At 43.2% G+C, this 25234-nt stretch overlaps 3 protein-coding genes across 3 annotated transcripts; 1 reads left to right on the top strand and 2 right to left on the bottom strand.

Moving 5' to 3' along the window:
* Positions 1-29: 29 nt before the first annotated feature.
* TXNDC12 (thioredoxin domain containing 12) lies at positions 30-9798 on the bottom strand. Its single transcript, XM_039555745.1, has 7 exons — positions 9574-9798; positions 7525-7585; positions 2662-2714; positions 2100-2173; positions 1461-1530; positions 1283-1366; positions 30-875 (listed from the first exon to the last, which is right to left on the bottom strand). Exons 1-7 carry the CDS (start codon positions 9662-9664, stop codon positions 796-798), a joined length of 513 nt encoding a protein of 170 aa, XP_039411679.1. The 5' UTR covers positions 9665-9798; the 3' UTR covers positions 30-795.
* On the bottom strand, positions 4337-6014 carry KTI12 (KTI12 chromatin associated homolog). The gene has a single exon (XM_039555744.1). The coding sequence runs from the start codon at positions 5961-5963 to the stop codon at positions 5241-5243; it is 723 nt and encodes a 240-aa protein (XP_039411678.1). The 5' UTR covers positions 5964-6014; the 3' UTR covers positions 4337-5240.
* A 530-nt stretch (positions 9799-10328) lies between the features above and the next one.
* BTF3L4 (basic transcription factor 3 like 4) lies at positions 10329-19695 on the top strand. Its single transcript, XM_039555746.1, has 6 exons — positions 10329-10435; positions 11556-11619; positions 12470-12583; positions 14692-14893; positions 16307-16366; positions 17235-19695. Exons 2-6 carry the CDS (start codon positions 11566-11568, stop codon positions 17279-17281), a joined length of 477 nt encoding a protein of 158 aa, XP_039411680.1. The 5' UTR covers positions 10329-10435; positions 11556-11565; the 3' UTR covers positions 17282-19695.
* The last annotated feature ends 5539 nt before the right edge of the window (positions 19696-25234 follow it).

Raw genomic sequence — 25234 nt, 5'->3', positions numbered from 1 at the left:
ATGCCCCAAACCACAAAACACTCTCTGCATGTTTATGTTTAAAAAGGTTTAATTTTTTTTCACCCTGGTACAAAAATACAGTACAATGTGATGGCAAGGCATTCGCCAAAAACATTCAAAGAATAAGAGGGGAAACCCCGTAAAGCTTCAACATAACCCACCCTGACTTGATGGAACAATCAAAAGGTGAGTGCATAAGGAAAAAGTTAAATTTCTGCCCAACGGCAAAAAAAGATGAATCACACAGTTTTACACAAAAATGCATTTGCAGAGCTGATAATTCACATGCTACTTGGCCATTCATGAAATGTATTCTACTTGGTGTAGCGGCAGAATTGATGGGTTTGGATATCTAGAAAACAACTGGCCCAGGAACATGCCCCAGTGATGGGAATGCCCAGTAAAAACTATGGGATCACATAATACCAGTGAGAAAAGAGATTCAACCCTGATTAAGTGTGAAAATGATGGCTACTTCTAGTTTTTCCCATCACATTGTCCTCAAATAGTGTTTTCCCTACACACCTCCCTTTTAACACCAAATATTAGTGGTTGCACAAACACACAAAAAGATGTGTTTGCACATTACCCACTTGCACAGAACCATCACAGTGCAAACTGCCAGGCAGAGAAAACACCGTAAGTAACTGTTGTGTGTGTGTGAACTCCAAATAGGGTTTAACCTAACATTGTTGACAGGGGAATTATGTCCCTTCAGTGCATCTACATTCTTGGTCTGTTTAATCATTTCCTCTTAGTTTTGAAGTGATGAAAAGGTATTATTCAGTGTATTCATTATAGTTCATCTCCCAGGTGCTTTTGTTTGAAAGCATCGCCTGTCAGCTTCTCCTGGGCCTCCTTCATGCCTTGGACAACTGAAAGATTACACAGAGAGATACCAACTATTAATCTCAGGGTGAAAACATCAAGGTGAACTGGTAATGAAAGTGTTTTAAAACAACACAGTTACAGAATGTAGGTCTACAGATTAATCTGTAAGATAAAAACCAGTCCAGCACACTTTTCCCAACTATGTGCAGCTGGATCATGCGAATTCCATGATTTCCCATGCCACAACTGGAGACAAAATTGGGTCCTACAGGCTTTTAGTAGGTATTAAGGAGAATCATGATCCTGAATATGGTTCCTCAGGCATTAGAGAATGACTCACTCACACTGTATTTAACCACTCCCAGCTATGGCACTTCAAAGTACCATCATTTTTCTCCACTGCCAAAGCTTCATCTCACTAAAAATGCACTTCAAACTACTTGGTACATACCTTGATCAGCATTGGTATAGAAATACTTGTAGCTGGGGTTTCCTCTCTCATTTATGATTTCTGGATGGACTTTTCCACTGGGGTCTATGAAACAAGAAATCCAACAGGAAATTTAGGTGGAAAGAGGAAGAACAGAACCCAGTGCTGTGAATGGACACAACAGCTGTGGATGCCTTACCCATGAAAAGGATTCTGGGAATGTAACCTCCATCAGGACTAAAGGCTTCATCCTTTGGCTCTTCATCATCCTACATAGCAAAGCAGGAGAGAGGGAAGATATTAGCAAGATACCTAACAAAACACGGTGCTTTTTACAGAAACAAGTTCTTGCCTTCAGATTCCTTCTACCTTGGGCAACTTCCATTTTGAACATATCCTAAGTAACTGCATTATCCTCCACTCTCAAAGGAAAGAAAGTTATTTTTACCTATGGAAGTATCTTTTGTGAAAATAATATTTTTTTCTGGTCTGTCAATTTGCATTACCCACCCCACTCTGGTATAGGACTGTTTGATACATACTGAGAGAATGAACATAAATTCCTTTTTCATGGAAACTGAATCACACAAGGTACAAACTGTTAAAGAGACAGTGGCAGAGAGCCAGGTTTATAAACACAATTAAAGTAGCCAGACTGAAGAAAGTCTTTTTAAAACAATAAGTTCTATCAATCAATCCTGAATGCCTATTCAGAAGTGCAGGATTTAGGATGTACACAAAACAGGATGCAACCAGTTGAGTCAGCCTGCAAATGTCTGATTGCAAATGTTTCATTTCAGCTAGGCAGAACATGGATACAGAGCAGAGGGCAGCCTACCTCAAGGTTGACCATAACAAAATTATGGGCAAGTTCAGAGATCTCCTTGGATTCAGCAAACTTTGGCTTTAAAGCTAAGGAAAAAAATAAAAATAAGAGGTATGTAAAACCAGTGGAAAATATTTCAGATTTTCAGGTCAGTATCAATTTCCACTTCATCCCTCCCTCTAGAGAAGTGGCACTTTTCAATTAGCAGTGAGTAAATGGAATGTATGTATCCAACCCTTAAAGCTAGGCACAGAACAGGAGGTACCTGAAGCAATTCTTGCTGGGCAGCCATGGGATGAAGCCTGCCCAGCATAGGTGGTTATATTTGATCCAGTGCAACAGAAGCAGAAATCCTGCTGTAAACCACCACTCCCACTCAACTACCTCATCCTTTAAGACTTAGGCCCACACCCAGCTTGTTTGCTATGACACTGCCATATTATGCCACTCTCAATGAAATACAAATACCATTGGTTACATTTTGGATGCAAAGTTCACATTTCTCATGGCTACATGAGTTGTATACAAAGGTTCATGAGAAATTTCAGCAAGCTCTAGTATTCAATGCACTTACCTTTGCAAGCTCCACACCACGACTTGTGGATGATAACCATAAGAGGCAAACCACTAACAAAAAGAAAAAAGAAAATTGTCAAAGAAATTCTATTACACGTACATTTTAACAGTCAAGGCTTCCTCAAAAGCTAAATGTAACAGTAAATAAGTGAGGTGTAAAGAGATTATGTGGTGCTCTAAGACTGTCTTGCAAAAAGTTTTCCAATCTTAAAACATGTAATAATTTATTATAGCTGCCAGTCAATAACTGCTTGTGTAGAGGAAGAAACTTTCTCTTAGTAGTTTAGATTTCTCAGATACACAACTGGTCATGTTTTTTTTCCCAGATTACTGGAAATGGTTAATGACAGCAGCTGCTTGAGAGACGTCAGGAAGGATTTTCGTGGCTGCTTAAGGCAATGCAGTGGGTGACAATCCATCCCCCTCCCCATTATAGCCCACGTGTCTCAGTCACCTCCTGTGACTAAGGCCCTCCACTGAGAAACCACCAAACCCAATAACCCAGCAAACCCTCTGGCTGCCTGCATGGCTTCCCACGCATTTGTATGTTGAAACTGATTGTGATGGATGTGTCAGGTGCCAGGACTAAGAAGGAGAAAAGGCCTGTGAGGACCTGCAGCCTAAATAAAGTGCAGTGCAAAAGGACCAAAGTTATTTTTGCTTTCTCTCTTTCCAAATAATTCATTTAACTTTACTAGCTATGCTACCCAGAGGTTAAGTTTCCATATAATAATGATACGGCTTCCAGAACAGTAAGAACAGCCTAAAACTAGGTGAATGAGAGGAAGAAATCTGGAGAGAACACCCTATGTGGATACTTCTTTTGGGATATGCCAAGCAAAGCAAACTCCAAGTTTTCTCCTACTGTAAACTCTGAACCATATTAGGGGGTAAAAACAGTCAAATTTTCATACACAGATTATTAACACCTTTGCACACAACAACAACTACATTAATTACTAACAGAACTGATATATGAGTTTTTCTTTAGCTGTAAATAGGTATGAAAGGAAATCTCTACTTAGCAGTGTTCAGTAATGAACTTCAGAACAAGGAAAGGGTGGAAAGGAAGCCATTAATATTTAGAATTGTTCAAACACAAGTTTCCCATATATAATGAACTGATATGTCATCACCTTTATATATATTTGCAGTAAGGAGCAAGAATACACACTTCCCTCGTAAAGCTTGCATTGTGTCATTGCCCTCTCCCTGATGATGAAAAACCATTTCTTTTCATTGTTTCTATAGAGTCCAAAATTACTTTGCTTCTTTCTTGAGGAGAGGCTGATTTAAGACTGGATTTGAGATTGTCTTATCACCAAGGATCAGTGATTCATGTTGAAAGAGCTCAATTGTCTGGTGGTCAGTACTGCAACACACTTTTTAAAGAGAAACCTTAAAAGCAGGTTTTAAATGGAAGTGCTCACATCCTTGAAATACCAACTCTTCGTCAGTGAGAACTCACAGAGGTTTGAGATAATTGAAGTGTTTTCTCAGCTTTGTTCACTGGTAAGACAAACTTATTTACATTAAAACATTTTTGTAGTCATTTCTCAGTTCTGCAATGAATAAATCCCTTTAGCAGCTGGTGTGTCAGACAGACACTGTAACTGAAGTAACCCTTCCTGCCCCACTTTACCATGTCCTCCCAGGGAGCACTACACGTACAATTAAAACCAAAAGCCATAATTTATTAGCATGAAGAATGAAGCATCCACCAGAAAGTGAGTTTATATAAGCTGTACCCAAAATTATTGGAAACTTAGCTACCCATCACAGCTGGTACAGACTTATGAGTTTCACACAGAACAGACACTGTCAGCTCATTTTTTGTATGAGAGCACTCGTTCTTAAGCAATTTGTGTTTTTAAGGGTGTATAATGATGACCTTGAAGAAAAAAAACATGGAAAATTATTTCAGCAAAATAGTCCTGCAGGTAAATTAAGACTTTACTCCATTTAAGGCACACATTTTATTATTAGACCTGAAACAGAGAAGTTTGAGTTTGTTAAGCCAACACCCTTCTGCAGTGCAGAGCTGCAAATCTCTCTTGGGTTCAGTCAGATTTTCTGAAACAGTCACATCCTAAAAATACAGCCTGTTCCAGTTCTGGACCTGAAGTCTCTTCTGCAGTTTGACATTATCTGGAGGCAGCCCAGGAAAAACAATCTTCTTATTCCAGGCATACACACACCAATGTGGAGGGTAAAGTTTTCACTACAGTCATCACCTTTTGCACTTTCATGTCACACTATTCGATTACTGGGGTTTATGTCTCCACAGGAGACTTCACTTGTTTGGGGATGCACCAGTAGCTCTCCCTTTTTGCAAGATGCCACTGGGGAGAACGCAAGGGTGGGAACTGCTTCCCTAGAGATCCTCCCAGCGATGCAGCTGGCTCGGCCGCTGCAGGGACACGGTGCCCATCTTCCCAGAACTGCTGCTGCCAAGGGATCCGATCCCCGACGGTTGGGACGCAGGCTCTGGGGGGTCTGTGACTGAAGGCACATCCTTCCCGCTGCGAGTACTTCGGGGCCCGACCACCGCCGCTGCTGGGTGGCACAGGTGACACTTCACTGGATGCTGCGGCTCAGGTACTGCAGGAACATGCTGGCCAGCTGGGGCAGGTTTTCATCGCTGGGCTGCATCTTGGTGTAGCTGATGAACTGCCTCCGCAGCCGGCTCAGCTCGGCCACGCTCACGGGCCGGCTCAGCACCAGCCCCTCGGCCACGCCGGGGACGCGGATGGTCTCTCCGGGCTGGGCCCCGCTCCTCTGCGCGGCCAGGACGGCGGCCAGCACGTCCTGGGTGACGCGGTCCAGCTGGTGCAGGAAGCCGCAGGACTGCAGCGGCTGCGTGCGGGTGGCGCGGTGCGGCGGCGGCGGGGCGCTCTCGAACAGCGCGGCGCGGATGGCGCCCAGCGGCAGCGGCTCCTCCCCGCGCACCGTGAACAGCGGCCTGTCCCAGCGGCAGCTCGGGTCGGGCTCCTCGAAGGGCGGCTCGTCGGGGCCGCCCGCGCCACCGGCGCAGTGCAGGAGGCAACGCGCCGTGCCCGCCTGCCGTGCCGCGCAGTACAGCTCGTAGCGGATGCTCCGCAGCTCGTTGCCCGCGTCCACGATCACCACGTCCCGCCGGCTCAGCCGCCGCTCCACCTCGGCCCGCAGCGCCGCCCGGCCGCCCTCCGCCTCGGCCACGACGTGCGCCGGCCGCTCCGGGCCGCCCAGCGCCTCCCGCAGCTCGGCCGCCCGCCGGCTCTTGCCGCTGCCCGGCCGCCCGCACAGCACCACCAGCGGCATCGCCCCGCCAGCGGCGCCCGCCCCGGACGCGGCGCGACTGCTTCCGCCGGTCACACACGCCCAGAGCCCGGCCCGGCCCCGCGCAGCGCCCGGGACAGGCCCCGCGCGGCCGCCCCCGTGCGGCCCTCGGCGCGCTCCTTCTCCCCACAGGTGCGGGGAATCGCCTCGCCCCAGCACGGCTCTGGCACCGCGACAGCGTCCTGCGAAGCCACCGGCTCAAAAACGCCATCGCAGCAGTTGTTGGAACGCCGGGACCCCGCCCTCGCCCGCAGGGAACTCAAAACCGCAAAGTCCCCAGCATCCTCCGACATTGTGCAGTTTACAGAATTGAAATCGAAGGCTTGAAACTTCCTAGACCGCCGGCTCTGGTGCATCTCAGATGCATCCCAGATAATTTCGTGTAATTTTTCATCTCCTGATTTATGGTCAGATTTAGGGGGGGAAAAGTACTTTCTAGGTTTATATTTTCTTTGCTATTAGTAGTTTCTTCTAATCCTTCAATTTAATATCACTCAAATGCTGCCCAGCTCAAATCAGCAAGCAGATCTGTGCACCAGCAAAGAAAGGAGAGTGTAGCTCACATCCTTTCCATCCCTTGCTGCAGTGTCTTTTTGAGCAGGAATGCTCATCATGCCTAAACCTGAGAGCTCAGACCTTGCCATCCTTCCCACCCTCCTCTGTCTCATTTTAAAGCTTTCTCTGCTGCACTGCAAAGCAATGCTACAATTACAACTGTAGATACTGAAATAATCTACTTTTTTTTTTCCTTTCCAAAAATTCTAAAATAGCAAGTTACAAAAACTTGTAAGACTTCTGAAGTGTACCATCTGGGTTAATTCAATCTCTGCACTACAGTGTAGAACTTGCCAGATGGATCAGTTTGAGAGCAGAACTAAATTAAACAGAAAACCTGGAAGGCATGAGGAATTTCTACTCATGTCAGCATTGTCAGATCTAGGTTATAAAGTTAAAATACAAGTAGAATTTATAAGCATGCCATTCTCCTTCTTGCATTTTAACAAGAAGCACAAGAAACTCTGAGAAAAAGAAAAAATGTCATTTTTTCACCTTTTCAGTGTTCTTTTTAGAGTTTAAGCTTAACCCAAATCAGGTTCTGTCAGTTCACTACAGTTTGAAACTTCCAGATTTTTTCTGCAGATGGAAAAATACCTCATGCTGAGGCCTCATCTATACAGGCACAGGGAATTTTAGGGAAGCTCTTAGCACTGCTGAGTTCAAGGGGATTGAGCACCACTTATATATGCATTTCTGTGCTTGAGAACTGTATCTTTACTGTAATAATTATTTCCTTGTTTCAAAGGCATGCTAGGGCTTCAATCATTTAATTAGACTGCAGTGATTAAACCTAGGTGGTGCCTTGGCAAAGTCAACAAAATTCTGTATTTTCTCTCCAATAAGCTGTAGGGATCTGAAGAGTCTCCTAAACCACCCTCATTTTTGTTAATAGAGACTCTTTTCTGTGGTTAAATTTAGGGCTGAAATAGAACCTTTGTGAATGCTTCTGGAGACACATTTCTGTATTTAAAACTAGCAAACATACCTGGCTGCTGCCTCTTTCTTCCCATCTTCTAGTGTTCTCCAATGAATATGATCTCCAAAACCTGCCAGAGAGAAGGGTTTATAAATGCTGCTTAATTTAACATGTCAGCTAACAGAGGAAAACAGCCCAACCCTCAAGAGTGTTTTCAACTCATTTTATATTCTTTAAAAGCCAACTATAGCCCCACTTCTGGAAAGACTTCTGCAAATACAGCCCACACAGTCATATGAGGAATCCCATTGAAATTAATTAACAAAAACATACCATGCTCATGAATATTTCTATATATGTATGTAAATGACACTAAAATCCCCCAAACAGATATTAAAATTGAAGTGCCTTCTGATTATTCTCCGTTCTTTTTCAATCTGTGAACATTTATTATCTGATGAGTGACAAATTAAACATGTCAGCATTTGGCTTCCTAAATCCCACCAAAGGCAAACTAAACTGAAACTTAAAAACTCCTAGGCCAACATATGATCGTTAATTGCTCTAAAGCTATTATGCTGAGTATTCCTGCTGATAATATCATTGAAGAGCAAGAAAGAACACTATTGCACAGATTTCTGAGAGTTACAGTGACTGAACAATGCAGGAAATATTTTATCTGGCATACAGATAACAAGCCTTGTTATGTCAATTGATTTAAGAGTGAGTTAGTGTATGTTTAACAGATGCAAAGCAGGGACTGCCAGGGTTGGGTTTTTTTGGTAGCCAACACAGCACGTGGCCAAAAGCCACCTGGAGAGCTGAGATGAAGGGGATCCAGGAGCTGTACAAAGAGGAACTCTCTTGGAACACCTTGGCTCCAGTAATTAACAATTACGGTGCCGGATGGCCAAACATGAACCTCGGCTTGCCCCTTCCCATCCCTAAGGGTTTGGATTAGTCAGCAACCCACCGTGCTCAGGGTGCTGAGGGGAGCAGATCTCAGGAGCTACACAGAGATCAGGAGGCACAGACTGCCCAGTGCTGACACAGGGGAAAGTGGACATTGTCTCCAGTAGACGACTATGGCAAAGAAGCTGAAGAAAGCCTAAAACAGCGTCAGCCAAGTCCTCGGGGCACCTCAGTTCAGCATCTGGGAGGTGTGGACAGTGGCACAGTGTTTGTGTTACCTGATCTTCTCTGCTGATACGAGCAACTGGGAACATACGTGATGCAACACATCAAACAGATGAGCTCGCGGTGGGGTGGGGATGCCTCGTCCATGTCCCCTCACACCCACACAGCAGCTGCTGAGGCAGTCTCGGACACAGGGCTACATTTCTACCAGCTCAACGTCCCAGAGCAAAAACCAGCTGGATTAGCAGAAGTCACGTTTACCCAGAATAATGACACGTCAGCTATTTCAGGCCAAAATGTTAAAACAGGGAAAACTTTCTATTGTTCTAGCTGGGAAACACTTTTCAAAAGCTTTTCTATATTTAAAACAAACCCCACTTTGTGGCGAGCTTCGGTACGTTTTTAAAAGCATTGCCCAACATATTACAGAGTGTTTCTTTTGAATGAAAGTCATCTAGGGAATTAAAGGGTGAATGGCTGGCTGGGATCCACACCACAGCTTTGCTGTCAATTGATCAAATTGGTTACAACCAGCCCTGAGGAGATTTACCTCTACGGCAAAGCCACCACCTGGGGTGAAGCTCAGGCCCCGGGTGAACTGGGCCATTAGACACGGTAATTAGACAAGGAGCCTGGGTAAGCCAAGAGCGAGGTGAGGAGCGGTCACGAAGGGCAAGGGAAGCCGAGGGCGGAGGGAAGGGCCATTCATCGCCTGCCAGGAGCCCGGCGGAGGCTGGGCAGGCACGGGGCACTCGGCACGGGGGGCACCGAGGGGCTGCTCCCCCAGGGCTCCGCGGTGACGAGGGGTTCAGCCAGAACCGAACTACGACGGCGGAGACCCCGCAGAGCGCCCCCCGCACCTCCAGACCCCGAAGCTGCGCTCTCTGCTCCCGCCCGGCGGCCCCCGCGGGCTAAGGGGATCGGACCCGCCCCGAGTGGGGACAGAAGTTGGGGAAAGCCCGAAGAAAGCGTTTGTCTGACCCTTTCCGAGCCCTCCCGCGGCGGAGGCGGCGCAGGCCGCCAGCACCAGGCACAGGCAGAAGACGGAGGCTACCGCGGGCTGAGCCTTCATGGTGTCGGCGCGGGCAGCGGCAGCACCCGGGTACGGCCCCGAACCTCCAGACAGGACAGGACCCGCTTAGCTGGATTTTTCTTTTTTTCCTCTTTTTTTTTTTTCCCCGTTTTTTAAAGCCCAGGAAGTGATGTGTGGCGGATGTGGGCGGTGCGCCGCCCTCACGGCTCGGCCCGTGGAGGCACCTGGCGGGAAGGGTGCGGGGGGACTCAGGACGAGTTTGGCTCCGTACAGGGAGCCGGGAGCCCCAGGGCAGGGGTCATCGCATCGGGGCCCCAGAGCCCTGGTCACTCCCTCTGGGCAAACCCCAGCGTTATCCCGACGGGAGCAGGCAGCGGTGGAGGGGGGTGGTTCCTGATTTATTTTCTCCTTCCCAAATAAACCCTTTGTCGCGCTGCTCTCCGTAGTTGCCCTGCTGTCGGAAAGGCAAAACCGACCAGAAGCACAGTGTGTGAGGGAGGTTTTGCTGAGGGGGACAGAGCGAGTGGTGACGAGTTTGGAAGCGCCGCGTCCCGGGTTTGGGTCACCGGGCATCACTCCCTGCCCCGGGGCACCGGTGACTGCTGCTCCCTGGAGACTACAAATCCCAGGACGCCTTGCGTGCCCAGCCCTGCCCGTATGTAAATACGAGTGGGCGCATCCGCCAATCCGCGGGCGGGTCGGTGCCCTCACGTGGTGCGACGTTTCCTTTCTCTGTGCGCCCCTCTTTCCTTCTTCGGTCGCCATCTTGTTCTCGCCGCGTGTTGGTAGCGGGGGCTGCGCCGCGCTCAGGTGAGGGGGCCCGCTGTTCCCGTGTCCCGGTGTCTCTGTATCCTGGTATTGCCACGTCCCCGCCGACCTGAGGCGGGCGGGGCGCCGCGGCAGCTTGGTCCTGTCCCCTTGCGCCGCGCTGGGCCGTTCCCCGAGGAGAGGCCGAGGGAGTGACTCCCTTGTGCGGGGGCTGCCCTGGCTCACGGGGCCGCGGCTCTCCCCTGGGGTCGCGGTTACACGGGCTCCTGAGGGATGAGCCGTGTTGCCCTCCCGCTCCCCGTGCTCTGGGGATGGCCAGCGAGCCACCCTGAGCCTCTTCTCCCGCCGCCCCGCGGGGTCCCTTCGTGCTCCGATCCCTCCCTCGCTCCTGCTCTTCCCCTCCCCGTCGTTCCCGGCACAAAGCACATGCGGAGACTTCCCCATCGTTCCGGGGATCACTGATGAATTGCTGGGACAGAGCAGCGAAACGCATTCCTTTTGTTGGAAGGTTTGAGGCGTTTTTTCACCCATTATGGGTTTTCAGGGCTTTCAGCCTTTAAAGGTCCCACCTGACCCGTGGGAGAAGCACTGGACTAACTTCCCAGTCGCTGTATTGGATGAAGAGCTACTAGACGTTCATATAGCAAATACGTCCATACACGAACTTCACAGAGTTTGGATCTCGCTCATTAGTTTAAGTATCATAGATTCATTATATGAATACTATTCCAGGTAGTTTAGTGATTAATCTACCCCTGAGCCCTCGTAAAGATAAGGGTGTTTTCCCAGACCAGTTGTGGTGTATGTACTAGTTTGGGTCTGGTTGGAGTCAGTAATTCAGTTAAATACTTCCATCAGTAAACTGGCGTCCTGAAAATGAGTACCTCGGCGTGATGCAGAATGAAATGTCCTGTTGAGTTGCCTCATTGTGGCACAGACACTTCAGCTAAATGCGGGTCCTTCCTACTGCAGGACTGCTGTGGATTGTTTAGGTGGTGTGACTTTAAAGCTCTGTTTATGTGTGTTTGTTTGACACACTGTTTTGAGTAATGTTCTAGAAGTCTAAAAAACCCACTGCAATTGTAAGAGTACTCTTAAAATGGACTGTGCCCTTTTTTTGTTACTGTTTTGATGGTTAACTTGAACTTTTCTTGCTCTGTAGACGTAGCACAATGAACCAAGAAAAACTGGCCAAGCTTCAAGCACAGGTCCGAATAGGAGGAAAGGTAAGAAAACCACCAGAGATACTTTTGAAAACATAGGCTGAAGTTCATAGAAAGGGAAGAAGAAAATTATTCTGAGGCTTGACCATTACAGGTTTTGTGTGATCTGGCCCATAGTGCAGCTACCTGAAATGCAAATTTCTTTCAGTTCACAACTGCTGGATGAGCAGTTTCCAGTGTGCAACCATTGTTTTAATTCAATGACTTGTTGTGACCTGTGAAAGCTCCAGCTAAGCTCACCTGTTGGGTGTTCCAGTTCTGCCTTTCTGGCCTCCCTGTTGGGGATTTTCTTCCTTCGTGCCCACTCCAGTCACTGGCTCTGCTCTGAGCTGTTTATTTTCTCTGAGCCAGTGGGTAGTTAATAAGACCAATAAAAAGGCATGTAGTTTGTTCAGTATGGGTGCTCATCCCCTGCCGTAGGGATGATTGTACCAAAGTTTGCAAATTAGGACTTCCAAAACTGCTGTCTGGAACACTTTGAAAATGTTAATGATTTGCTTGCCAAAGTGTAACCTTTTAAATCACTGTATTTGTGCTTTGTTTTGGAAAAAATATCTTGGGGAAACTTTGTTATGTATTGCTTGATATTAAGTAGTATTTTTGTAGTCTGGTTTAGTGCAAGGGAAAATATGCTGTTGTTTGGTGTTTCTTTGGTCTTTTATGCTTAAGAAAAAACTTAAAATTGGGAATGATGGCCAAAGCTGTAGGAAAAGGGAAATAAGTTGAGAAGCGTTTTTGTCTACAGAAATGTCTCATAAGTTGAAAGATGTTGCTCAGACGGTGGTATGACTTTTGCAATTAGTGTTGAGAGATCTTGAGTAGAGCTGACTGTTGTCTCTTGATTCTTTCCCAGGGAACAGCTCGCAGAAAGAAGAAGGTGGTGCACAGAACAGCTACAGCTGATGACAAAAAACTTCAGAGTTCCCTCAAAAAACTGGCAGTAAATAACATTGCTGGCATTGAAGAGGTATAGTGAAAAAATAAGTGTTTCCTGTTTGAAATTAAATTCACTGTCGTTTTGGTGGTGGTGTGGTGGGGTTTGCTTTTGGTTTTGACAACAGTTTTGTCTTCCACGCAAAACCGTAGAGATCTGATTATTGAGAGGTAAAGTTGTTTGATTTATTGTTGTCTCATTGACACGAATCTGTACGTACCTGGAGAAGGAAAATTGAAGGTTCTGTTGCCAGGTAGTGTGTGGTGGAGGTAGTAAGCTCTGTGCACTGTGTGTGTCTTGCATTCATTGCAGAACGAAACTTCTCTTTGTTCTTGACTTTTATGAACGTGAATCCCTGCTCTAAAGAGAAAAGCAGGAAAGGTACGTGTACTGTGCAGGACCATCTAGAGCAGGTGTGGTGCAGAATACAAAGGAAAGTTTAGGAACACCTTGAGTAGGAACTTGAGTCTGTATTACCAAAATTAGGACCTTTTACTACACAAAAATTGCTGGAATTGTTTGCAGTAGTTACAGAAGATGTTTTTTAAAACACTGCAGAGACTCTACAGAAGCAGCTTCTGTGTTAATGTAAGTGGGAATGTGAAGGTTTCAGATATTCTTTGAATACCTCTAATTTACATGTTTTAATAAAACATGTTTTCCATAACAGTGTAGAGAGTGACACTCACACATGGGAGGAGGAGGATGTTCCTCCATCATGAACTCAGTGTTGCTGTAGTACTTGTACTACTTAGTTAAAGAAGTACGATATTTAATCTGTGATTAATTAATTGAAGCAGGATTGCAAGGTGTGTGCAGAAGTCACTAAGTGCGTTCCTCCCTTCCAAAGGCAAATGCAGATTCAGTGTGGTTTGCCTGTAAGTTTTCAGACCTCTGTTACAGAAACACTTCAGTTTGTTTGTTTTCTTAAGCTTAATACAAATATGCTGAGCTATATGAACTAAAGGACATTGTTCCTCTTAGTGTATGTTCAGGGCTTTTTTCTGCACAGAGCACAGGATCTTTATTCAGACACAGTTATTAGGGATTTTAAATATCTCAATGTGTAGGAAGATGATGCAAAATGTTTCTACCTTGATAGCAAGAGACGTAATCGCCGAATGTTTTATTCAAGTGAACGCAAGTTGACCTTGGTAAGCTTCGTGCAGATAGAAGAGTAATGTTGAGTCAAACATGAGTAATGCCTTTGTGTCATTTTAAAAGGGGCTTTTAAGTAACAGGATGACTGTGGTTGAAGCCTTTACCATTTCCCTGTGGGCAAAGGACAGGACATTTCTTAGTTTTGCAGGAAAGCAACACACCTGGATTTCCTGTTCAAAACATATTTGGAACTCTGCTGCTGTGTGAGGATTGAGAACTCAGATGTTTTTGTATTTTAGATCTTGTCTTTAGTTCTGAATTCCTCTTTTCTCCCTGGAGCTTAAAAACATTGCTTATTATTTTTTTCGCATAAGTTTAATACCACTGTTGTGTCGGATGGGTAGAACTCTCTTCCTATGGTCAGACAGAATTATTTTTCACATAATAGATTAGCCATGCCCAGAAGAAAAAAAGCTTTTCAGCTTTCCATTCTGTCTTCCTTTAAGTTAAAAAAGCATAACATAGACCTATACAAATATGCCAGTGTGAACTCTGACAGAAGGAGCAAAGCAGGCTGTAAATTATAATTCTTGGTGATTCAGAAGGCTAGGGAAGAGGAAGAGAGCAGGATCACTGTGTGATGTCCTTAGTTGTAAGAGCTGTCATGGAATTATTGGGAAGGTATTGGAAGTCTGTTCTAGAGCAGTTGGTCCATAAAATCCCAGTGCTGTGTGTGCATCCCTGCCTTGAGCCAGTGTGAGTCCTGTGCCTTTGCCAGATGGGCAGAAGCAGGAATGTTTTCCTGGTAGGTGACACAGGTACCTGTGAAAGGCAGTGGCTTAACCTGATGTGGTAATGCTTTGCTGTTGGAGCTTTGAATTTAGATGGTGTTAGTTCTAGGTGCTTTTATCGTGGTTATATTATCCTTTAGGAGTGCTAGTTCTGTAGTTTTTAATATTTCAAATCTAGATTTTTGTTATTATGGTTGTGTAACAAGATGCTGCAACACTTTGGTAAATGTTATTTATATATTTAAACAGGTGAATATGATAAAAGACGATGGAACAGTTATTCACTTCAACAACCCCAAGGTTCAAGCTTCCCTCTCTGCCAACACTTTTGCCATTACTGGTCATGCAGAGGCTAAACCGATCACAGAAATGCTTCCAGGCATCTTAAGCCAGCTTGGTGCTGACAGCTTAACAAGTCTCAGGAAGTTAGCTGAACAATTCCCAAGACAAGGTAGGTCTTTTTGGCATCTTTCATAGCTGACTTAAAGGACATATGAAGTACTAAAAGTTTTAACCCAAATTTAACAACAGCATGTGACTTAAAAAGTAATCAGGAATGTGTGTGCTTTCACTCATTTGCCACTGTTGTGGAAGTAGAGGGTGGGGGAGGAATTTTTTTTAATCTTTGTTGATTCAAGATTATATAGGCAGGCCCTGATTTAAAAGAAATAGATACGTCTGGCATGCTGTGATTGCAGGTGTACAGCTGTGTGTGGCAGAATGCTTAGGGGAAAGCAAGTTCATGTTTTTACTTGGAAAAACTCAACCAGTTCTTTTTGTCAGGGAATCTATTCTGTTTTCTTTGTTCATTAAAAACGTATTTGTATTGGAGTTATAGAAGAAGAAATATGTTCTTCTGCTCTACAATTTACTTTGGAATTCAGTCAAGACTTTAAAAAACTAATTAAAAATCAAAGTTTTAGTGGAAAAATAAAAAAGCCAAATCACAGTTATGCATGTGATTCTTTATTTTCTATTAATTTTAAAACCATGGGAGCATGGCTAGAGGGGTGTAGGCAGTATAACTAATACTGTAATTTTAGTTAAAAAGTGAAGATCAGGTACAGTTCCAGGTTAGATTGTTACAGCCATCAGATGACTGTAGTTGGATGTGTAGTCGTCTGTGTGTGGAATGGAACATACATCACCTGTGCTAATGTTTTCAACAAAGAGTTGTTCTTTTAAATCAATTTGAATGTCTTCCACAATCATGTTCAGAGTTTGAGTGAAAGTAAAGGGTTAGTTTTTCTTCTTTAGTAATGTGTAAAATACCTTTTAAAATTTAGAGAGATCATCATTAGCATATCTCTTTTGATGCAACCTCGGTCCCAGTAGATGCTGTGCTTTCTTTAGGTAGTACAGGAAGTCAGACCAGTGAGAAAAAGTACTTCTATTTTTTTAGTTCTTGCATTTCTCTAGGTTACTTGGGACTGAGAGAGATGAGGTTTGATGCAGGACAGTTGATCTGGAAATATTTTTCCTACAGTTGTAGCCCCTTGGTATTTGAATCATGCGATATGTTGGTCACTGATGGGTACCACATTATTGTTGTATTCAAACATGTGACTTCACTTAGAAGATTAAGTCATGCTGGGGCTTTTCTTTATCATCTGATCTTCTGCAAGCTCTGTGTGAATACCCCATAGCATCTGAAAATGGCTCTACTAACACTTTGCTGTGAGAATGTCCCCAAGGAAACCTTTTGGTCATGCTGTTAACTCCCAATACCTGGTCATTTGTATGTTTGTCACTGTTGGGGATTGGGGAAATGCTTGCTTTCTTCATGTGTATGGTTTTTATTTTGCTGTGTGAGTGTTCCTAATTCTGTATCATGAGAACTCAGCACCAAATTTCTTTTTTTTAGTGTTGGATAGTAAAGCACCAAAATCGGAAGATATTGATGAAGAAGATGATGATGTCCCAGGTAGATACATACACACTTTTATGTCCACTTAATATGTAAATATTTTGATTTATTCATTTAAATATGTAGCTTTTGATGTGATTATACTCCTTGGTTGCTAAGGGAGGCTTCTTATATAGGACAGCATTAAAACATGACTTGGGATTCCAGCTTTTGAAAAAGGGATTACCTTGTGCAAATACCTTAATTATTGAGTGAAACTAGGTTAAAATATTTTCAGTGAGGTTGAACCAGGTATCTAAATATCCAAACAGGGGTTTAGGACTGCAAAATGACATAATTGGCATAGTTATCAGGTTGTTTTTATATCAGGGTCTGGAGTGGGAATTTCTATTTCTGTAGTAGAAGAAAAAAGGCTTATGTCAGTGTCTGAAAGTAAATATGGGAAGTTCTTAATTTAATCAATGAATAACTATTTTATCAATCACCACATTCTACTGTATCCATCAGAATGGTGTGTTAGCTAAAACAACATATATGACCAGAGATTGAATTCCTCGTGCCTTGGCACTGGTCTGTTTCTTTGTGACCTTGCATAAAATTAAATTCTCTAAAACGTCAGGCATTCTTTAAAGAATGCTGATGCTCAAAACTCAACTGCAGCTAGTAGAGCACTTCTGAAAATCAGCTCTTAATCACTTAATGTTAGAATTTTCACTCTTGGAGTGTTTCTGCATTTCTAGTTCTTTGTGTATGTTTAAACAAACAGTATTTTCTAAAGCCCTTTGAAATTTGCCCATAAAGAATTGGTTTCCCTAAGTGTAATTAAGTACTACTTAACCTTTCCTGTAATTATATGCATTTTCATTAAACTTACAAAGGTAATCTTACTGGGCATTACTGTATTAAATATCTTCATCTTTTTCAGATCTCGTAGAAAATTTTGATGAAGCATCAAAGAATGAAGCTAACTAAAACATTAATAGTTCTGGAAGCTGGCATGGACTAGATTTAAGAAATCAGCTATGTGGTTCCAAAGTTTTAAAGAAACAGAGAACATCATCTGTTAATAGTTCAGTAATATAAATATTTTGTATTTTTATGATGCTGTTTGTTCAGCATTTTCTGTCAGTTGATTTTGCATTTTGCACTTACTCCCAGGATCTACTCTTTTGGTCAAAAAGAAATGTCAGTGCAGTTTGAGGGGTGTGTGTATGTGTGTGGGTGTACATATAGTGGAGAACAAATTGGAGAACACATATTTAACCATTTACCCTTTTCCTTTGGAAGTAGAAATAAAATGAATCTTCAGCATCGTTACTTTGATTATCACCAAACAGTGCACAGAAGGGAGTTAAGATTAACGTTTTGTCCACATTTTGTGACCTGAAGACATTACACCATTAAAACTTGGGGTTAATTTGCTGTTACCTATTGTACTTGCAGGTGTGTTTCTCAATGTACACATATTTATCATCAACATTGTGTTCATCCCAGGTTTTAGGGGAGATGAGCTGTTTTAGCGGCTTGTTTGGTGCAGTAACATTTTAAAAATTTGGTCTCATCAAAGTGTGCTTTTTTTTAAACTTTTTTTTTTTTTTTTTTTTTTTTTTTTGGTCTCTAAGGTTGTGATACAAGCTGGTATTTGGCTCCTTCCATGTAGACGTAGCAGTATGTTCTCCTGTTGGTTACTAAAACACTTCCCAGTCAAAAGAAAAACACCTTGGTTCTCTACTGTCAGATCACTTCCTAAGCTTGGAGGTCTGGTTGGTAACAGTCCAGTGCATCAGTTTTGCACAGTAACAGGTTTTTGCTTGAATAACTTCAAGCTGTTCTCTTGGCATGACTGCATTTACTAGCAGCTGATGATCCACTCTCATTCTTAGGGCCCTAGGAGCTAAATGCACTGTGTGAGCAATGTTTAGGGTGGGAGAAAAGAGTTGTTGATGCTTTGCCCTGCTGCCTGCTGGGCAGCCTGTGCAGTGACTAGCTCTAAAGGGATTTTTTTTTTTTTTTTTTTTTTGCCTATAACTTACCTTGGCCTATAACCTACCTCTAGGTTTGGTGTCATCTGTAGTAGCTTCTTACAAAATGCAAATGCTCCTCAGGCATAAGGAGGACATTGGGAGGTACTGTTGGTACAGTGCAGTATTTATGACCTTTCTTTAAAATGCTTAATGTGAAGCTGTTTTCTCAGAGGCTCTTTCAAGGTTCTTGGTGTAATGTGCATTATAGTATAGTTAGACATCATTGTAACTTCTGTCAAGGGCAGCTGTGGCTTACAAAAGCCACTTTGTTTTTTTTTCTCTACATCTGTCACTTAACTATGGCTTAATTGGAACATATCAGCTTTTGGTGTAGGCTCATATGCTAGAGAACTGTAATAGTACAAGCAAACAGTCCATGAGTTCTGGAGACTTCGTGAACCCACAGAAGTAGAGCTGTAGTGGTTCGTCAGCTGAACTCCTCGGTTCATTTTCTAGGCTTCGTTCAGTTTTTCCTGTTATATTTTATATACTACATGGATCTTACTACAAAATAAAATAACAGTACAAAAGAGGAAATGCTCCCTCCTGTGTGTTGTCTGCTCCTCCCACCAGCACTGGCTGAGGAAGGCAGGTGGATGCTGCAGCTGTTTGAGACAGCACTGCATTCTTGGTGGCAGTGACCAAGGAAGACATGTAGGGCTAGGGAGGGTCCCATTAGAGCTCTAGGATTTCACACTCCCTATACTCACTCCTATTTTCTCTGTGGTGTTGAATGAAACTTTCGTTTGTGGTATGGCTGATCAGCTGTAGATGATTTGTTCTGTTTATAAGAAGGAGATGTCTCCACAAGTGTGTGCTCAGGCACGTGGAATTGCCTTCTGCTCCCTCTGTGAGCTCAGGGAGCAAAGGAAGGACACGAGGCAACAGGTATTTGCAGTGTTCCTCTGTTTGCTTAAGAGGTACAAGTGAAGAACCTTTCCATTTAGCAACTCTACTGAGTTGATACATGGGACACCCCCTTCCTGAATACTAACCAGATACTGAAAATTCCTGCTTGTTCCTTCTGATGTAGGAAGTACGGCAAAAGTAATTTTGTGAGAGACTAAAAGTAAGCCTTGGAAACAATGATGCTGTAAGTTTATATAGCTGAACTTCGATTCCTACAAAATACTGATTTCGTTTTTGCTCTTGAATTTACATGTTAAACCCTCAAATTTTTCCTATGTTGATAACCAGTAAACCAACTAACTATGCTAGCTTACGTAGTTACATTATCTTCAGTTTTTTCACTGTCTCTGGAAACAGTCAACCACTTATGATTTGCTGCTGGAAATACTAGAGCTTATCAATCATTAAACTGATTTTAATTAAAAGTAGCCCATCGAGGCTGTTGTGGGAAGAGCTCTTTTTTCTTTTGTATTTATTCATGGTGTAACACAAACAGTGTTTGTATGTGGTGATGGAAATGCCAGGTTACTAAAAATAGTTTTGGGGAGCGTTGGTAAGTAAAAACTCCCCACATAAAGGTGAACATTAAGTTGTTCTTTGCTTGGCTTGAAGCACGATAACCACCATACTTCTGAAGCCCTTGTGCTTACTTGCTCACTACTAAACTCTGCTGGCATATTAAAGATACTGGTAATGATATTGACATGTTAAATAACTTAAATAAGTGATTGGAAAGTAGGAAGATGGAGCAGAAAGGAAATTGAAACATCTCCTGGACTGTATGTGAGGGGGAGTCAAAACTCGATCAGTGAAAACCAAGGAGTCTGCAAATGTGTGAGACAGCAAACGCTGATCTTCCTGCCCTGGCTGCTGGTGCATTTGTGTAGTTCCCTAGTTTATGGGTGGGACCCAGGGTCTGGCTGGCTTCTCTGAGGCAGGAGAGAAGTCTGTAAAAACTTGCAATTGTTTCATAGTTTTCTCTATGAAAAAGAAATGCTTGTGTGTGATGGATGCAGAGGTTACAGCACAGGCAGTGGTGCTGGAGACTTGGGGCTGGGTGCATGGATTTCCCATGCAGAGCCCAAAAACAAAGTGAGTTTACAGCTGAGAGTGTTTGTAGGGTGGAAGGAGTTAATATAAAAAGGACATTTAATGCACAATACAGACCTTGAATTTTTTATTTTTAGCTTTTGTTATGTAGCAATATTTGAAGAGTGCGCAGGAATGATAAGGATGAATTTAGAGCTGCTGCGGAAATATGTTGATAACTTGCTCATATTTGTCAACTTACCATGGGAACTAGGAATTGCTATGAGCTCCCTTCTGCCAGGATTTTCACAAATAATATTTTGGATTTGGTGTGTACAAAATGAGCACTGGAGGTCTTACAGCTGATTTAATTACTGAGCGGTGTGTTGATTGACCAGTGTATTCCTGTTAGCAGGAAGGAACTGAGGAAGCCCTGAAAGCACAGTAAAGCTGTACTTATGTAAGAGACTAATTCATGTCCAGAAGGATCTTCCTGAGATTGCCTGGAATCAGAACCCATGCTGCTCTGGATGGTAGGAATTTACAGAGAGCTGAGCAAACTGCCCCTTAGGTGAAGGTGAGTGAGTGAATTCTTCCACTAGCACTTAAGATCAGTCTGCTGTTGTTATTCAAAGGCAGTACTGGTTTGTTCAACAAAGTGAGCAGTCTTTATTCTGGGGATCCAGATTTCACTAATTAAATGATCCCTGTTTTGTACTTGAGCAAATGAAGTGGTGCAGAACAGAAGCACATCACAACAACAGCCATAGCCACTTCACAGAAGTGACAGCCCAAGTGCAGGGAATGGTTGTTCACCTTTACCAGCTTTCCTGTTAAATAATTTATTATCGCCCCTTTTAAAGACCAGTCTGCAGGCACTGAAGAACTTAATGGATTTATTCAGAAACATGAGGGCTGCAGTTTCAATCAAGGATTTGAGTAGCAAGCAGAGCAAGCAAAGAGACTAATTTTAAAATTGGTTGTCTTGGTATGTTTGGATGGAAGCTTGGGTTGGTATCTAGAGTGGGGTTATTGGGGTTTTCATTTCACATCCATCACTGTTACTGGACAAGAAAAAACAGACTTGTACATCTTCCAGGACCTTGGTTTGCCTTTATTTCAGGAATACTGCTCTGTCTCCTCTGTGTGTAAATTAATGAACACCAAACTGGATGTTTCTTGAGACAACTACATCTCTGCAATTGGTATAAAAAGCTACTTCTGCATGATAAACACATAGTATTTGGTGGGTTCTCTGTGCTATTAAACTCCCTCTCACTAAGCAACAGACCCTCAGCTTGCTTAGATGCTGCTTTTTTTGACAACTGTTATCTGTCAGATTCTCAAATACTAGGCAGCATCTCCTTGAATTTTGCATTGCAGGTAGATTTTTGTAGCTAAGCTAAATTAGTTGCCTCCTTGACGTAAAGGGAGATTAACTGCTCACTTGAGTTCTTGAAGTTGTTTTTGGTATTTTTGTTAAAGTATGAATTCCAAGGCAAACATTGAAACAAAAAATCCTATTTCAAGGCCTTTTGACCTTTCAGTGCACATATCCCAGCTGAATAAAAGGAGTTACACAACCTCATGCACTTCCTTGCAACATCCTTGTTGCAGCTATAGTAACTGCTTATGTCAAAAAGTAATATTAGAAAGTATTTAATGTATTTTTAGATTCTGTCTAATGCAACTTAGCTGACAAAGAAGAGCCAGTGCTGTGAGATCAGCTCTCTACAGACATTGGGAAGTGTGGCGCAAACAACATTTTAAGAACAGCAGTTTTCATTTTGAGACCATGTGCGAAGCTGGAAATTTCCAAGCAATGCAAATTATTGCCTGACATAGGTAAGTGAAGACTTAAAATCTCGGCAGATGTCAGCAGGATGCCAGACCTTTGCACACCAAGAGTGAAGTTTGCTGAAAAGCTTTTACTAATCTCTGGCTTTTCTGCTGCTGACAGATGAAGGCTTCCCGTTCCTTTGCTTTCCCAACCTGATGCCTGAGGTCAGCTGGACCAGCATGCTCCGAAGCTGCAGGAGCCCATCTTGTTGCCTTTGCCTCACCACCTGCCAATGAGCTTGAAATTTCTGGGAGATAAAGGATAACCCCCTTAGAGGGAAGTTTTTGCAAGCAGGCTGGATGGGGATGGCTATCAGCAAAGCGGCCTCACAGGCTGGACTGACTGAATTGGCCTTTTACCCTGCTGCTGCTGGGGCTTGGCAAGGCAGTGTAGGGCAGCTTGTGCTGCTGCTACTGCCAGGGTCCTACCAAGTTTGGGAAGAGGGAGGGATTGGCCATATTGAAGCCTTGGGTGATGATCTAGTCAAATCCTCTAATTTGCAGTTTGTTTCTAAACTTTTTGTTGGGAAATAGGGGTTCAGTCCAGTTCGCTCTGCCTGCACCATGGGCTGATAAGCTGCCCCATGTGAGCCCAGCGTGCCCTCACTGCCCTCTGCCCCAGCCATCCCATTGCTCCACAGCACCGAAACACAGCCTTCCCTGTGAGCCTGTTCTGCATGTCTCCTTTTAGGTGAACACTGATTTACTGGGGAAAGCTGCTGAAGTTTTGATGTTTCATGCTGCAGGTTCTTGTTCACTGAAAATCACTTTTTAAGTTACTGACCGAGATCTTTAACATAGAATTTCCACTTTTGTTACAAGATGTGATTTCAAATGGTTTCTGACACATGGTGTTGAATTGAAAATAACCCTAGCTTGCTTTCAGCATTGTTAGAATCTCCAGGGAGTAATAATGTGACTAAAGTTCCTGCTCTGTTCATTTTGAAACCTTTGCTGTATTGCTGAAAACTTGGTCTGCTCTGTGATTGACAGTTGTAATTAGTGACATTTTGCATGTTTCTGAAAGAATGCAAATACAGCCTAAAATAATTTTTACTTTGAATTAGGATTTCTTCCCCGATACGTCTTAAGTTTCCCACAGCCTGCTTCCACAGTTTGACTGAAAGACACCGGGTTTTCTCATGATCTCCTGCTGGATATTTGGGTAGTTTGCTGAGACTTCCTTCTATTTTGACACAAAAGTGATGTCAGTTTTCTGAAAAACAGGGAATGTGTTATTTTCTAGTCTTTTCTGTGTTGCCTTTTAGCTGCATGATTTCAGTGTTGTTGTAAATTATTAACTTTTGAACACAGGGATTATTATTGCCTCTAACTCTTCTCCTGCCCTTTGAGTTGCAGGGTTGCTTTCATTGGCAGTGTGCACTGAGAAATCATGTTGGCCACTTGCAGCCCTGAAATTGTAATAGCTTATCCCATTACACGGTGCTTTTTCCAGCTCAGTTCTCCTGAGAACCTTGAAATAGGTTTTCCATAAAAATATTCCAGACACTCTTTTTTCTTTTAAAGGCTATAGTCAAAATTGAAGGGATAATCTAGCTATTGTTTCTAGTGAAATACATATTCTATCCTGATGATTTTGTAAATTATAGAGGATTTTTATAGTGCAGTCTGGATCACTGAGAACCTGGTGGGTTCTTTGAACAAGTTTGCTTGTTTGTTGGCTACAAGCAGACAAACATCATTAGCATCTTAGCTGATGGAAGCTCTTCCATGAAAAATTCACACAGTCTTCCTGGTTTTAATCTGCACAAGCACTTCATGGATTTGCAGAAGCTGTAATAAAAGGTTTAGGTGTCTTATACCTCCATTTCCTCAATGGCTTACAGTAGCATCATCAGGAACGTACACCCAGTGTGTTCACCTTTGTGACTGCAGTTCTGTCATCTTCCTTTCTCTATAGCTGTTGTGGTATTGTCTGAGAAACAGGATTGCTGAATTTGACTGATATCACAGTGTGCTGATACTTTCAAACTGCTTGGGTCCTCATGTTCATTATGGTTCAGGATGGCCAGTATTTGTTGAAAAAGAAAAAAGAAAAGTAGTAACTATTCAGAACAGGAATTCACTTGCATTGAATAAATATGGTGAGCAATTCTTTCTATTAGTTTCTCTGCTGAGACATTAATCTGTGCTAAAATTTGTATGAGATGTGCCTTGGTTCAATTTTTGCCCTTTTATCTTAACACTTAGATCAGCCAAGATAAGAGAGGTGATTAAATACTTGTCCTCAATTACTCCTACCCTTGTAAGCAGCCCAATGAAAAATTGTTGCAAGAGGAATTACATGCATTGGTCTACGTGCACAATAAAAACAAGCTTTAACATTTGTTCCTACCATAGTTAAGTAATCCTGTTAAAGCAGAAACATTTGCAAGTTTTATGCTCAGGATGTCTTTCTGGTTTGATGAAAGCAAAATAAAGGACAGAGGTCAAAGATGCCAAAGAGCATTTTTCTCTCCCCTCCAAGAGTGCAGCTTCCTGATGTATGCGCTGTTATTTATTGTGCCCTATTTAATTCTGTATCACAGTCAAAATTGTTTGCAAGGGTTCTGGCAGTTTGAAATGCAGTACCAGGCTTTTTTAGCAAACTCAAAGCATTCATCTGACTGACTGCTGAGATACAAACATGAACAACACACAGACATTTCTCACTGAGATATTGGGGAAATAGCTGGTCAGGCCTTCCCAAGTGTCTGACTCACAGCACTCCACAAAATTTCAATCATGTGATTCAGCAAGGCATAAATAAGCCCTAGGTGGTTTTTTATAGGCTTAATTACACCTGGTGAAGCAATGTTCTTTTGCTTGAGCAGGGAGTTGCCAAAATGCTGCGAAGGCAAACCATTGCCAGGAGAACAGGAAGGTTCAAGTAGAGCCATGGAGGTCATGGGACAAGCAGGAGGAGTATGTGTACACTTCCATGGGATTTGCTGGTGGGGTTTGCCTGTGACGGTAAGACTGATTGATTCCCTGTTTGCCATCACTGCTGACTCAATAAATGACATGATCAAGATGAGCATGTGTGTCTCAGATGTTTGTTTGTTTGTTTGTGTCTTTTCCCCCCTCATATGGACTAGTGAAAGAGAAATTGACCAATCGGAAG

Source organism: Corvus cornix, chromosome 8 (assembly GCF_000738735.6).
Source record: "Corvus cornix cornix isolate S_Up_H32 chromosome 8, ASM73873v5, whole genome shotgun sequence".
Classification (NCBI taxonomy): Eukaryota; Metazoa; Chordata; class Aves; order Passeriformes; family Corvidae; genus Corvus; species Corvus cornix.
The sequence above is the reverse complement of the archived record's forward strand: the minus strand, read 5'-3'. Positions and strand labels throughout refer to the sequence as shown.